We start from the raw sequence: 15,666 nt of genomic DNA, 5'->3' as shown, positions 1-15,666 counted from the left end.
TTTTCAGTAAGATGATGATGCTATAACTATCAACTATTTTCTAAGAAACATTTAATATCTTAAGTTTTCAAAGAAAATCCATAATGAACAACTTGACAGGGCAATTTGCACGATTGGCCTTATTCGGGGATGGTCTTTAATTTTTGCGCTCAAATTGCTGGTCTTTAATTTTTGTCCTTAGCCTAAATATTCATGGGTTCCGGGTTCGAACCCCCTTCTCAGTCAAAAATTAAAAAAATATTCGCAAGGCAGAATTTGCCTACAAAACTCTACCTTAATGCAGACAAAACTCTACCTCAACTCTACCTTAAGGTAGAGTTTGATACCTTATATCACAGAGTTTGATACCTTATATCACAGAGTTTGCCTTAAGGTAGCAAACTTTGCCTACCTTAAGGCAGAGTTTGCCTTCAAGCATAAGGTGAATCCAAAACTCTGTCTTGCGATTTTTATTTTATTTTTTAAATTTTTGACTGAGTAAGGGTTCGAACCCGTAACCCATGAGTTTTCAAGTGAAGGCCAAAAATTAAAGACCAACAATTTGAGGGCCAAAAATTAAAGACTAGTGCCTTTGAAGGAAATCCGCGCAAAAAAATGCACTGGACAGGGCTATAACCTGATAGTGAAGCCCAGCCCAGATTTACTGGTTTGTTGGGCTTAAGACATTAATGGGCTTTGCAAGTTGATCAAATTTGAGTTGGGCCTTGCATTCAGCTATTTTTCTTACACTTAATGGCCTAATGGTCATTTGTACATATTTGCTTAAAGACAGAAACAGATCAGTTGTCACTAATGATAATTAAAGCCCCCAACTAACAATCAATCAACATCATTTTAATCTTGTTCAATGTCCTCAAAATAATAGCTTAATAACAAAAAAAATTACAATTCCAATAGTAGTATTGTAAGTGTTATTCTTCGTAAATTCTTGACTACTAATGTCAAAGTGTCCTATTAGATGGACTTAAAAAAAAACAGCTTATAAACTGAAAGCAACTTATAAGCAAAAAAAAATCATTTTTTTGCTCGGATTGCCCTTCTTTTGGGGTGGTCTTTAAATTTTCTTTTTTTTATTTGTGGTCTTTAAATTATGCTCGTATTCTTGGTCTTTTTTATTTTTGCCCTTCGCGTTGCGGCTACGAGCGTTCACGCAGAAATCATGAGGTTCTGAGTTCGAACCCCCACTCAAGCATAAATTTTTTTAAAAAAAATTGCAAGGCAAAGTTTGGGTCGCGTGTATGCCGGACCCGGTATATACTTGTTAAGGAATTATCAAATTTATACCCGAGCGTACTTCGTGCCATATGGGACTTAGCGTAAGTATGCGGGTCAATTATAACTTTGGTAATTCTTTAACAAGTTTATGCGGTGTGGGGCATGAACACTTTTAATGGCAAACTTTTATGCGGATCCGGCATAAACTTGTGAAGGAATTACAAAGTTATGCGGACCGGCATACTTATGTAAGTCTGCTTTATAAGACGTAAGTATGCTGGTCGGCATAAGTTTGGTAATTCCTTAATAAGTTTATCGATTGAAGCATACTTTAAGGAAAAATGGTAAAAAATACCCCTGCTTTGAAAAAAGGCACCTAAAAAATATCCTACGAACTTATTTTGGGTCAAAATACCTAAATCTTAAAGTTTTCAAATGTACCTGTCTTGACGGAATTATCCCAAAAATAACAAATTATTTTTTTAAACAAACTTGTCATTTTTAAACCAGGCCAGGCCTAAATAATAACCTATAAGATCTTATTCCCCGATTCTCAGCTTTGAAACTGCGTATTGGGGGGAATAAAGGGGGATATGAGTTATTGATTTAGTTGGGTCAACTTCATGATGGGTAGTACATTTCGAGGTTATTTGGGAGATAATTCCGTCAAGCTGAGGCTCATGTTGAAGCTTTAAGGATGGGAGGGTGTTTTGACCCGAAATAAGTTCGGAGATTATTTTAATACTTTCAAAGTAGAGGGTGTTTTGACCGCTTTTCCCTACTTTTAATAGGCAACTTTTATGCGGACCCGTAAAAACACGAAAATTACCAGTTTGGTAATTCCTTAACAAGTTTATCGGTGGGAAGGCATACTTTTAATGGACAAACTTTTATGCGGATAAACTCTGAAGAATTACCAAAGTTTGGTAATTCCTTAACAAGTTTATCTGGGGGCATACTTTTAATGGACAAACTTTTATGTCGGACCTTAAGAAAGAATTACCAAAAGTTATCTGGGATCCGGTATATTTATGTAAATCGCCCGTAAGGCATAAGTATGCTGAAGATAACTTTTGGTAATTCACTTATCTTAGCCGGTGAAGCCTCATGAAATTTAAACTTTGCCTCATGAATTTTTTTAAAATTTTGGTTGTGTGGGATTCAACACTGGAACCTACGGAGTTTAAAATTAAGGGCAAAATTTAAAGATTTCAAATATGAGGGGCAAAATTTAAAGACCACCCCAAAAGAGGGCAAGTGCCCCAAAAAAATAAGTTAGGGGTCAACTTATTTTTTTTTTAATATAAATGCTTTAAATAAGAAAGTCATAGTCAATTATTTTTTTGGGCTTATTTTAAGCATAAAATGACTTTAAGCTGATCAGTCAAATACTAAAAAAAGTTAAAAATAACTTATAAGTTATTTTCAGCAACTTATAAGCCAATCCAAACGGGCTCTATATTAACTAACATTGTTTCTTGCTTATTCTTTGCTATATAATCATTTCGAGGGACACTTGTCCCCTTTGTCAAACCGTAGTGCTGACACGAATTTAATTAATATTGTTTCTTCGAGTCAAGTCATTTTTTTTTATATAAAAATATAATTTTGCAAACGATAAAAGAATATGCATCGTCCTCTTGAATGTTCCAAACCATCATCTTAAACTTTGAGCATATGCTCCACAACATAGAGGCCAAACACAAGATACCCCTCTCCGAGGTAGGGAAAGATTTCGTCCTTTTTTTTAAAAAAAAATTGTATTTTTTTTTAATTTGAAATATTCATTTTCTTCTTTAGTTTATTCCTAAGCAGGTGTCCCCAAAAAAAAAAATATTAAGTCACCAAGTTTAATGACTGTTCCACAGGGATCTTAGTAGTTCAGCAGCTACCTGAACTTTTACTTTATTGATGACAGTTCACTTCCCGACCTTATAATTCCATATTTCATTTTTCCTTCCCTTACACCTCATGTAATAAACTCTTTTTAAAAAAAATATATATTTTAAAATGACAATTCCATAGTTTAAAAAAAGGTTGTAATATCTTGATGACTTTTTTTTTTTTTTTGAAATAACCTACATGAGACAGGGGCGGTGGGAGGAATGACAAAGGGGTTTCGAAGCCCTCGGCGGAAATACATGATTAAATTATTTTTATGTATATATATAATAGACGTTGAACCCTTTCGTTTCTTGCATTGTCTTCTTTTATATTTTTATTTTGAGCCATTAATGAAATTCGAACCATTACATTATACGAGAGAAAACAATACCGCTAGCACATTGTTTGGGTACCAAATTAAGTATATGCTCAAATATTTCTCAAGTATAACGTGTTAAAAAAGTAAATAAAGACATAAAACAAAAGACAAAAACAGAAACTAGTAAAATAAAATAAAATAACATTATAGATAAATTCATACAATACAAAGAATTATATTTAGTCGGTGAAGCAATTGGGATACATAGCTAACAATTTTTTTTTCCTTTTTCGTAGAAAAAAAAAAGGTTAAAAAAAAAAAAAAGCGAAGCCCTAATTTCGAAGAAAAATCAAAGCTTATTATCGATCACCATATAAATCGCAGGTAATTTTACGATTTTTGTATTCATTTTGTTATAGAAAAATTTAGTTTTTTTTTGTTTCAATTTGTATGCTATGTTTATTGATTTTTAAAATCAAGTGTTTTGAATTGTATTAATTGGTTAATTTTGATGATGTATATGAAAAAGAATGGCGTTTATGTTGAATTTTGCTTTGTGAAGCTATATTGGTATTTGGGGCTTAGGATATTTTGGCAATAGAGTTGTTAAATGTGCCCAAAATACATTTTTTTTTTTTTTTTTTGTGTGATGAAGTAAGTGGTTGTATTGAAAAGCATTAAGTAGATGCAAGAAAGTTACAGAGAAAAAGTAGGTGATAACTCCAGAAAAATAAAAAATAAAAAATAGAGTTGAATGGATAATAGATGATTAACTAGTTTGGGTGTTGAATTTTCCATTGGAATTCAGTGCCTTGTGATTGTATCTGGAATTTTTCTATTCAGGTGTGCTATAGGATAGGGGAAGCTGGGGAAGGTGATTAGGGCCGGGGACATGACTCATCCTCAGCTTCCTGAGGACATGACCCATCCTCAGTAAGCTAGTGACATGACCCATCCTCAGCGTCGATGATTAGGGTAGAAGGGTAATAGGTAGCCGAGTGTTGTCGTACTCTAATGTGGGAGAGGTAGGGGGCTAGTCACCTCTTCTCATTTATTTAGTAGTATTATTTAGTATTCGCGTAGTAGCTTGTTCTTTAATTCTTATTACTCCTGTTGCTTCATTTGCTTTGTTTGTCTTGTCATTTTTCTGTTGTTATTCTCCTGTCATTCCTGCTTTGATTACACTTCTTTTTGAGCCGAGGGTCTATCGGAAACAACCTCTTTACCTCACAAAGGTAGGGATGTGGTCTGCTTATATCCTACCCTCCCCAGATTACACTGGGTATGTTGTTGTCGTTGTTGGTGCTATAGTTTTGAAGCTGCAGTTTTTCTATTTTCATTTTTGTTGGATAAATCACAATTAATCATAAGTACAGCTCTAAGGATCCAAACTTGATCCTTTCTAATAAGAATAGAATATGTTTAGATAGACATATATCACAACAGCAGCCTCACTGAACCTATATATATGAATTAGATAATCTACTCATGCTTGTTTCCTCGTAAAATGGTCCTTTTGCTAATTAGGTGAATTTTATGTATCTAAGAATGTAGAAGGTCAGAGTGGCAGGCTACTTTCCACCGAGGTTTCAAACCGTGCACTATTAGCCCTCGAGGATTCTTGGTATTAAAAAAGTAGAAATGATCATAGGAAAGGCGATATTAGGTCAAATTACAATAAGGCGATTTAACTTGCCAAGTGACCTATATCTGCTAGAATAGTGGGAAGCTCCCTTGTCCTCATAGAGCTTGGCCTTCGAATCCAATGGAGTGATTAATCCCGCATAGCTCTGGTAATATGTGAGATGTAGGAGAAGAAATTGGAAGAAAGAATTTATCCAATTAATAATAATAATAATAATAATAATACTAATAGGGGAATTGGAAGAAATAGTTATGTCTTACGCTTAGGAGCTGGGTTTACCCTATGCGCACCCAAAGGGTAGCGGCTGTGGGTTCCCATGTCATCAAAAAAAAAAAAAAAGAAAAAAGAAAAAAGGTTATGTCTTACGCTTAGCAGTTGTTATACATGCTTTACTTTACAAATAGTACATTATTCTGATGTGGACACTATTACAAATATACACATCAATTTACACGAATGACGGAATCTAGCACCAATAAAGTCATTGATGAATTAAATGATACATGTTAATTTTTGGTAACTATATGCTCTTGAATATGGCTCGAAACTCCTCCCACTTGGTATATTTATGCATATGTCTATGGAATATTACAATTATATTTTTATGAAAGTGATCCTTCCTCAATAGAGGGGACTAAGAATATTCACTTCTGACCCGTCCAGTAATCTTTGTTTCTCGAAATGAAATCATCAGGTAAGCATTGCTTGTGAGCTTTCGGGTGGTAGCTGAACCAGTAGTGATATTGTCTTAGATTTATGGTTGAATGGCTGTTACCTCTGAAGTAGTTACTCAAGATAACCCAACCGACAGATTTCCTCTGCTCATGGAGCAAGCAGAAAGTCATGAGAGGAATGAACATGTTATTGATGTAGAACAGGGAGGTGGTCCCTCATCATCAAGTTCTTCTGGTAATGATTCTCCTCGTGACTTTGAAATGTCCAACGACGAAAATAGACCATCAAGTCGAAATTCCTCATCTTCTTCATCCAATGAATCAAATTCGCGGAGCCCTTCTACCGCTAGGAGAGGTGAAGGTTCTGATCGTCGCTGGAGCCCATTTAATACCCTTTTGTGGCTTTCCATTGAGCTAATTTTCACCTTAGGACAGATCGTTGCAGCCATTGTTGTTTTATCCTTGTCAAGGGAGGAAAACCCAGAAACCCCACTATTTGCTTGGATTGTGGGTTATGCAACTGGATGTGCAGCAAGCCTTCCTTTACTTTATTGGCGTTATCTTCTACGTTACCAAGCCACCGATCAGAGATCAGCTCAACTACGTCAAGGTTCCCCGCAAGTCAATTCCACTGCAGAGCCAAATTCTTATATTACTATCTCATTAACTCGCTCAGATGAGGAGAATGGTAATAGGAACACACCTACAGACATTTGGACCAGGCAAAGCAATGCAAGGTAAATATATGCACATTATTCTCTTCATGTGTTTTCTTCTTTATCTTTTTGTTGTTGGGCACAACTAACCCAAACTAAGCATGTTTAGATATTCAGGATGGAGTCAGCTGTTGCCTTGAGAAACCTCATTAGCTAGATTGTACGAGTTTTGGCTAGATGATTTTTTAAGTACAACTGCTTCATGCTTCATGAGTAACTAGAAATTTTATCATTTTTCATTCAAAGGTTTTTAACCTTTTCTCCAACTCCTTTAATTTTATGTAATAAAAAGTGTATCCAAGAATTCTTCATTTTTTGTATCTTCCAAATCTTTGCACACAATGCAGAGATTCTCATGGAAATGTAGTCCGTGTTTAAAAATAATGTCTGTTTTGTGAACCAGAATATGAAGGTTGCGGAAATGAGGATGTTGCGATGGATGTGTGGGCATACTAGGTAGGATAGGATTAGAAATGAAATTATCCGGGATAAGGTGGGAGTGGCTTCGGTGGAGGACAAGATGCGGGAAGCGAGGTTGAGATGGTTCGGACATGTGCATGGGAGAGGCACAGAGGCCCCAATGCGGAGTTGTGAGAGGTTGGCTATGGATGGTTTCAGGAGAGGTAGAGGTAGGTCGAAGAAATATTGGGGAGAAGTGATTAGACATGCTATGACACAGTTGCAACTCACCGAGGAGATGACCTTAGATAGGAGGCTGTGGAGATCACAGATTAGAGTAGAAGGTTAGTAGGTAGTGGAGCGTTGTCTCGCGGATCCTTCCTTAGTAGTAGGCGTAGCACTATCCTTGTAGCTTATTGCCTTTTGATTCATGTTACTATCTGTTGTCTCTTGTACTTCGATTATCGTATCAGTTTGCTGTTGTAACTGTTTCTTTTTACATTATGCTATGTTATGCTTTGTATGATGTTATGCGATGATTTCTTACTTTATTAATTCTTATCTAACCTTTTTTTCAAATGCCTTTTCTTGAGCATGACCTCCTCCCTACCTCCCGAAATAGATAGGGGGGCAGCACTTTACCCTCCCCAGATCCCACTTAGTGGGAGTATATTGGGTATGTTGTTGTTGTTGTCTGTTTTGTGAACCAGTATCTCCTCAGTAGGGGGGGCAAATGGCGGTTTGGGCTGAATTTGGACGTGTCAAAATGGGCTGAATCAATGTACCCAACCCCGACCCTGGGGTTTGGGTCATGATCGGCTAAATAATGAGTCGATAACCCAACTTGCCCAGCTATTACCAAGTATTAATTTTATCGGTTCTTTTCTTATAATTTGTTTAATTACCAAACAAAATTAATATACCTTTTTTTCTTGATTTGGGCTTATATAACATATCAAACGAAAAAAAAGTTTTTTATTTGACTATTTTGACAAGGTTTCTCATGGTTAATTTTGGCTACATTCTCGGCCAGATCAGCCCAAGTTTTAGATGGGTTGAATTTGGGCAAGTCAAGATGGGCTGAGTAAATAATTTGGCGGTGCATATTTTCATGGACTAAATTTGGTAGCCCTACTCTTCAGTACCTTGATCTTGGAATCTGTCTTATATCACTGATAGTATTATTCACCGTGCATGGATGTTTCTTTTCTCCCAGACTTGGTTCACTGGTGGATCATTTCAAGATGGCCTTGGATTGCTTCTTCGCAGTATGGTTTGTCGTTGGCAATGTTTGGATCTTCGGGGGGCACTCATCTTCTTCTGAGGCTCCCAATTTGTACAGGTACAATTGTTTCCTTTTTATTTATTCGTCCCTTGCCACACTGGTATCACCCAAAATAACATTGGATCCACATACTTTGCAGATTATGTATAGCTTTTCTTACCATTAGTTGCATTGGATATGCTATGCCTTTCATCTTGTGTGCAATGATATGCTGCTGTCTGCCTTGTATTATTTCAATCCTTGGTGTCCGTGAGAATATGCATGGAGTGAGAGGGGCCACGGAAGAGTCTATCAATGCTCTTCCCACACTTAAGTACAGGGTCAAGACAGATGGAAATGGGAGCAATGAAAGCAAAAGTCCAGGAGGGGAGGAAGGTGGTTGTTTAGTCGCAGGCACTGAGAAGGAACGTGCCATCTCAGGGGAAGATGCGGTAAGTTTATTTTTCCATTTATAGCGTTTTGAGTCAGACATTTGAGTTTCTGGATAGCAGTCTCACATAAATTAGTTGTTGCTTCTTGATTTGATGTTGTTTGCATCTGTCTGAGCTAAAATATTTGTAGGCGTGCTATATCAATCAATCCATTATAAGCAAACAGGAAGCATTCCTATTTCCATGACTGCTATTCTCCCTTAGGATTAACACTATCAAGGATAAAGTAGATGACTATCGTAATAACTAGTTGTTTTTAATGTTGAAACTCAACATGTAAAGCATTTCTTATAGTCTTTCTTTTATGATCAACTTTATTTTCTTTATACCCCATGTTTTGTAATTTTCTCTCCTTCAAGGCGGAGCAATAAAATACCATACAGGACAGTTTTCTCTATGTTGAGCTTTTACTACTTCCTGTTTGATTTTGTGTTATTGCTTTGCTTGATCTGGTTTTGTACAATTTTGTTTTACATGCCAAAAACAGGGAAACATGGAAAACAACATTATTGGGTGGTGAAAAAACTATTCACACATATCACTTAGCAAAACTATACAAATTGCAAAGGAAAAGGAGGAGACTGAATGATCTGATTTGCCAATCTTAGCAGTCAGGCATTAAGTAGACCGGGAAATATGTAACAGTTATGAAAGTTTTCGAATTCTAGAAGAGATAAAATGCATTATTTCTGAAGTTAGTCTCTACAGCTATGGAGTAGCATGTGACCTTAACTTATCATTGAGATACTATCAGATTTCAGTTATTACTTCTTGGCATCATGTTTCTACACAGGTGACAACCTAATAATTTACATAAAATAGGATTCATGCCTATCAAAACAATCGAAAACGATATATTTAATTGTATTTGCCGGATCTCTGATTTAACTCGATTTTATGAGACCTTCCAGAGGTCTGCTATTAGCTTGTTACATATTACATGTTGTGCAACCTAGGTAAATTGCGTTCGGAAGGAGTTTTTAGTGTCTCTCCAACTTTTGTTTGAGATGATAGTTATCTAGAATTGCATAAATCACTAGTTGGCTGGTGATGAATATATATGAGCTTTCTATGTAATTCAGCTGTTCAGTTTCATCTATTTAACCAGCATTTGTGCTTTAAACCTGAACAGGTATGTTGTATTTGCTTAGCAAAGTACGAGGACAACGACGAGCTGAGGGAATTGCCTTGCTCGCATTTCTTTCATACCCAGTGTGTAGATAAATGGCTGAAGATTAATGCGTCTTGCCCCCTCTGCAAATCTGAAATAGACGTCAAGAATACAGATGTACCTTCTGTAGAAGAGGAACCCCTTCGACAATCCTAAGGTAATGTGGGTACCAACTTCTTATTGTTGAAACAGAGATCATTGCGGCTAAGCTTGTTGCATGGGTGCCAGGAGAGTATTATCGCAGTCTTCTGCTTCTGCTGTTTTTCTCATTGGAATTTCAGTTTGTATAGTTGTAGTTCATGTCAAGAATCGATAACAGGCTTGAAAGAAAAGGTAATTCCATTGTTGATATCAAGGCTGAAAAGCTCTACAAAGATGTTTGCCAGATTGTCTGGTTGAACTCATTACCTTCCAGAAACTTAACTCATCCTGCTACTTTTGGGAGGAATCTTCTCCTTGTAAGAGTATTTCTCCATCAGTGTAAGATACCCTTCTTGAATATTCTTACACCTCTTTCATGCCTCACCAGCTATGTTGCTCGGAACTTCCAAAAATGTTGCTACACCTGTGTCGGATCCTCCAAAAATGCATATCTTTTGGAGGATCTGAACTAGGCGATATTTTTGAAGCGTCCGCTGTCCAGTTACTTCTCTCTTGTATAAGTTAATTTAGGATAAAGATTGTTAATTATCTGGAATTTGAGGGGCATAATCCCTTCTCAAATTCTGTCTAGTTTGTAAGCATGTTCAGATTCGTTTAGTTTACTGTTGAAGGTAAATAGTACTTGTGAAGTATGTTGAGCAATAGTTTGACTCCTTTACCAGCTCCGCGATTTCTGGTAATTGGAAGACTTTTTAACTAATGTCAGGCACATGTCTATGACATTTGTAACAATATTTCACGATAACACACGATAACACCAATAATTATCATAACACCAATAATTATCATTTTAACTGTACACTTTTTGTAAAATTATCTCTTGTATAATAAACTTATGCAAATATCTTTGTATTTATCATTTATAATAATGACTAAAAAGCAATTAGTTAAATATTTTATTGGAAACATAACTTCAATGAATTTTGAAGTTCCAACGAAGAACTTGGACCGTCAAAAACTATTGTGAATCTGGAATATGAAAAATTAAAAAATGTTAAGAGACTTTCTCTTCTGTCATTTGTTAACGAACTTATTTTTCATTTTTTTAATTATCTTTTATAACATAAATAAGTTGAAAAAAATTGATTTTGAGGTAATTCTTTTCTGTAGCAGTCAAATAAAATTTAAATGTCAAATATTATAGGTGACTACAATCAACTGCTATTACAAATCAGGTTGTTATTTAGATGTTTGACTCTGTTTTTTTGGATTTCTAGCATCAGTTTCTGAGTCTTCATTAATTCGAATCAGTGCGGCATAAGACCGATTAAAAGGGAAACCACTCTTTACAATGATATGTTTTACTTTCAGAATTTGAATCCGAAATCTCTAATTAAAAGTGGATGAGTCATATCTATTCTATAACAAGCCTTGATGGGTAGTTTAACTATACTTCCAAGTGGCTAAGTTCTAGACTAAGATTATTGGACTAAGTACTCAAAATTTAGATGGTAACTAAAATAGTGGGATAAAAAAGTGAAGTCGGAATTGTTGTGCTCTGTTCCTCTTGATTCTGTTGTTTTAGATAAAAAGATGAGCGGTAGGGATTGCACTCTACTTTCAAATGTGTATAAGAAGAAAGGAACCAAACAATATTGGTGGCTTTGAATTCCATAGATAAGCTCTTTTCTATTCGATAGCTGAATTTGTCACTCTGGACAATAAGTTAGTAGACACGGAAATTGCACTGCCTATGTTTACTTATTGTTATTTGGGGTTCTTGAAGAGATCAAGCGTTTGTAGTCCAACGGTTAGGATAATTGCCTTCCAAGCAATAGACCCGGGTTCGACTCCCGGCAGACGCATCTCTTTTTCTTTTCCGAACTGTTTTGAACTGTTTTTCTTTGAGCCTAGGTCTATCGGAAACAACCTTTCTACCTCCAAGGTATGGCCTGTGTACACTCTATCTTTTTCAAACCTACTTTGTGAGATTACACTGGCTGTGTTGTTGTTGTTGGAGTTCACGGGGAAACCCGTTTCATAGAAACAAGACCTTTCTCTCACCTTTTATAGCATCAAAGATTTCATCTTTTTTTCTCATTTTTTGCATTTTTTCAACTCATTCTTTTCATTTAATTATTTTAAATAAAATCTATTATTAATAAAGAAACAGTTGGTTACAGAATTTAAAAGTCACTATCGAAGGTTACCACCGTCACTGATAGTCCAAAAATGTCTACACGTTTATGCTCTATGCATTACTACAACCGTTTCTAATATTAATAAACCATTATCACAATGCTTCATGATTGGTTTTTAAATCAGACACATATTTTCATGGATCATTATGCATATGATTGGAAGTTAGAAAGGTTTAACAGCCTTTGGAATTTAGCAGATCTCAAGGTTGAAAATGAAATCATCTAATGGATATTCTTGCTTCAATGTCGTCTTTTACTCCGACAGATTATTTGTCAACTAATACCTCTTTTGTTAATAGATATTTTTGCAACTTTCTTTGACATGTAAGATTTTATCACTCTTTTCTTATTGAATTTCACAAAATATGTTTAAACATAACAAATGCTAACAACGTCTTGAACTAGAATCCCAGTCCACTATATTCCACATTTGTGTTTACCATGAATATCTTGAAGCAGTCGTTTCCTCTTTATAATGTTTGTAGTACATTGATCTTTGTATCGGCTGAGAGCACTTTACAATAATCAATTTTTAGTTATATTTATGCAATAATCATATTTTGAATGGCTTGCAGAATATGTTCCCCAAAATTGAGATCATATTATAGATAGTATATATACGTAAGTACTTGAAGTGATTATGATGCTTAGGTGAATTATGAGGCAATTGACAAGGTAGGAAATCAAACTCTTCTAGAGAGAATTAGTACTATTTTTTAGGCAGCATGGGGGCTGAGAAAAATAATTATATCTGAGCTAATTTATGGTTAGAGAAAATGGATGGTGAAATTGAAACATTAACAACAGGAAACAAAGTGACCAAACATTGCTGGTTGGATTCAAAAATCCCTTCCCCATGAATTGTTGTTGAACTTTCCAAATTAAAGCTTCATTTTTTCGTGGTTAAACTATAAATTATAAATTTTTTCTATAGCAATAATGTCTTTGAGAGAAATTACACACTTCATTATTATCTTTTGTTGAATCTTAATTGAAAAGCCGGATACAATTTCATGATGTCATCGAATCCTTGCAAGTCATGTTTACACTTAAGATTTATTAATAATTATCTTGACTATATACATAATATGAAGTAGAAACAGTTTGACCCGTAATAAAGATATAAGAAATAATTCATACGAAATTATTTAGAAAAGCAATGAAAATACAAGTCCATACCCAAGAAAACTTTGAGAAGAGCCGTTCCTCTTGAGTAAATCCAACTAATCATGAGTAAAATTAATTTGGATGAACATTTGAGTAAGCACTATTCAAAGGCAAAAACTAACCTCAGGAAATAGAAATTAGACCAAGTTGATTTAACAATATGTAGGCTTTTTATTCAAGTTTGGACAATTGATTCTTCAATATGATAGCTAAGACGATAATATTTGATAAGAAGATCATTGTAAGACTTATTTTATATTTATCCTATAAAATATAATAAACACTCATAATGTTCACATATAAGTAGTAGTAAGAGTTATTTATTTGGAATGGATTATTTTTCTTAATTTAATTAGATTTTTAAATTAACTGCAATAAAAAAATTTGACACCAAAGCTCATAAAATTGTATTTAACTCAATACTTCTTCAAGACAAACTAATAGCCTAATATGGTGTATTGCAGCTAGGGGTGTCAAAACTATTTCAAAAACCGACCGAACCGATTTTCAGATTTTTTAAAATAAAACCGAGGTTTCTAATATTAACTTATAACCGTGCCGAATAATTAGGTTGAATTTTTATTTTATAAAAAATATCGAACCGAACCGAATATATATATATATATATATATATATATATATATATATATATATATATATATATATATATATATTATTTTATATGTTAAGTTTAAAATTACAATTTACAAAGCATTAAATTTTTTACTTTGGGCCTTGGGTTTTTGGGTGAATTACAAGTAAATATGAAAACCTACACTACCACTGTAAAACAAAGGAATTACACGTTATTTGCGTTTACTGCTTAGAATCTGAGATTATGCATTTCGTTTTAAATCTAAACTATAGTTTTTAGTCTCAACATTCTTGTTTTGTGTTCAACAAGAAGGTAACTGTACAAAGGTAAATTTTTACTCTTCATCCTTTTCTTTCCTTTATATTTTGTGATATTTAGTCAAATCTCATCATATACTGTCCCTCCTATATAATCATATTTCGACCATATTTTTTTTTTACAATCACACCGTTTGATTTTTCATTAATTAATTTTCTTTTTACAAAATAATGACAACTTTTTTTTTTTTTGTTCTTTACAAATGTAGAATTATAAGTGCATTTTTCATAATGGCGTAAAGTATGACTATTGTTGATTTGCTGTTTGATGTTGTGTTGCTTTGCTACCTTCTAGTTGCTAGTTACATTTTTATTCCTTTAATTTCTATAGCTTTTAATTACTTTATGCTAATTGCTAGGTATATTTTTTTGGAAGAAACAAAAAGGATTACATAAAGCTTAAGGATCGAGATATGAGGACAAAAAATTAAATTACCCGTTTTATTATATATGATTTTTTTATAATATTATATAAGTTGATGTTTTAAAAATAAATTACCGAAAATTAACTGAACCGTACTGAAACCGAGATGATCGGTACAATTTTGAAAAGTTCAATTTTGATTATATTCGTAAATTAACCGAAAAATTGATACGGTATAATTTTTACAATAAAACCGACCGAACCGTACCATTGACCCCCTAACTGCAGCCAAATTTGTCATCCGCAGCCAAAATGAACACTATATAATATACAAAAAAAAATAAAAAAAAATAATTTGGGAAAATGATAATATGTACAATCTGAGGAAGCAATTAGGATTTAGGAGATACTTCACGAAACTCTTAATAGCTCCGTCACCCCTCTTGGCTCACAATAAGTTTAATAGAAGGATTAGGAAAATAGATCAAACAATTTATCGGAGATAAAATTCTTCAAGGTAATATGATATATATAGCTTCCTATATCCATTTTCAATATTTGTCAATGTGAGTTTTGAATTTATCTTATAACTAGTAGGATAATCTTGTGATCCTAAATTAAAAATATTTTTAATGTATTAAAAAATTCTATAAATATTGTGGTTGTAAATATTTCATATAAGATATTGAATTTAAAGAATTACTTACCAAATATAAAAAGTGACATTTTTTTAACAAACAATAAAGAAAATAATACACATTTATATATAATGATGGAATACTTAATTCTATTTATTCTTCACCTCAATACTTTTTCTTTTGATTTTTTTGGGAAGCAGTCTTTGCAATAAAAAATGTTACCCCATTTTTCCATTGGTGATCTTGCTAAATGCAGGAAAATATACTTTAAAATTTTCTCCTTTTATTTCAATACAAATAGAAGAAGCACATTTGGACATTTAGAACGTTTTCTGAGCAATTCTCATTAATCTCATGTATTTCTTTATATTATAGCAATTTCTCGCAGTCCAATTTATCAATGAAGATACTATGTTTATAAGTAATATATTTGGTTAACCTCATTTATTCCCAGTAAACTTATTCAAAAAAATTATGGCTATGCAATTTTTTCTTCAACAGTTCATTTATACAAAAGCAAATAGAAATAAAATATGAGGAAAA

The 15,666-nt window shown here is 33.8% G+C and overlaps 1 protein-coding gene and 1 non-coding gene across 2 annotated transcripts; both read left to right on the top strand.

Moving 5' to 3' along the window:
* The first annotated feature begins 3,647 nt into the window (after positions 1–3,647).
* LOC132031025 (E3 ubiquitin-protein ligase At1g63170-like) lies at positions 3,648–10,264 on the top strand. Its single transcript, XM_059420863.1, has 5 exons — positions 3,648–3,802; positions 5,758–6,474; positions 8,069–8,194; positions 8,277–8,568; positions 9,701–10,264. Exons 2-5 carry the CDS (start codon positions 5,828–5,830, stop codon positions 9,893–9,895), a joined length of 1,260 nt encoding a protein of 419 aa, XP_059276846.1. The 5' UTR covers positions 3,648–3,802; positions 5,758–5,827; the 3' UTR covers positions 9,896–10,264.
* Positions 10,265–11,634: 1,370 nt separating this feature from the next.
* TRNAG-UCC (transfer RNA glycine (anticodon UCC)) lies at positions 11,635–11,706 on the top strand. Its single transcript has one exon. It is a non-coding gene; the product is annotated as a tRNA-Gly (tRNA).
* Positions 11,707–15,666: the final 3,960 nt, after the last annotated feature.

Source organism: Lycium ferocissimum, chromosome 9 (genome assembly GCF_029784015.1).
Source record: "Lycium ferocissimum isolate CSIRO_LF1 chromosome 9, AGI_CSIRO_Lferr_CH_V1, whole genome shotgun sequence".
Taxonomy (NCBI): domain Eukaryota; kingdom Viridiplantae; phylum Streptophyta; class Magnoliopsida; order Solanales; family Solanaceae; genus Lycium; species Lycium ferocissimum.
Note: the sequence above shows the minus strand (reverse complement) of the source record. Positions and strands in the feature narration are given on the sequence as shown.

What these genes read in the sequence shown, in the direction of transcription:
- LOC132031025 (XM_059420863.1), top strand. Translation starts at nt 5,828, where the DNA reads ATGGCTGTTACCTCTGAAGTAGTTACTCAAGATAACCCAACCGACAGA. An exon ending in GAGGCTCCCAATTTGTACAG is followed by an intron (nt 8,195 to 8,276) that starts GTACAATTGTTT and finishes CATACTTTGCAG; the next exon opens with ATTATGTATAGCTTTTCTTA. An exon ending in CCATCTCAGGGGAAGATGCG is followed by an intron (nt 8,569 to 9,700) that starts GTAAGTTTATTT and finishes AAACCTGAACAG; the next exon opens with GTATGTTGTATTTGCTTAGC.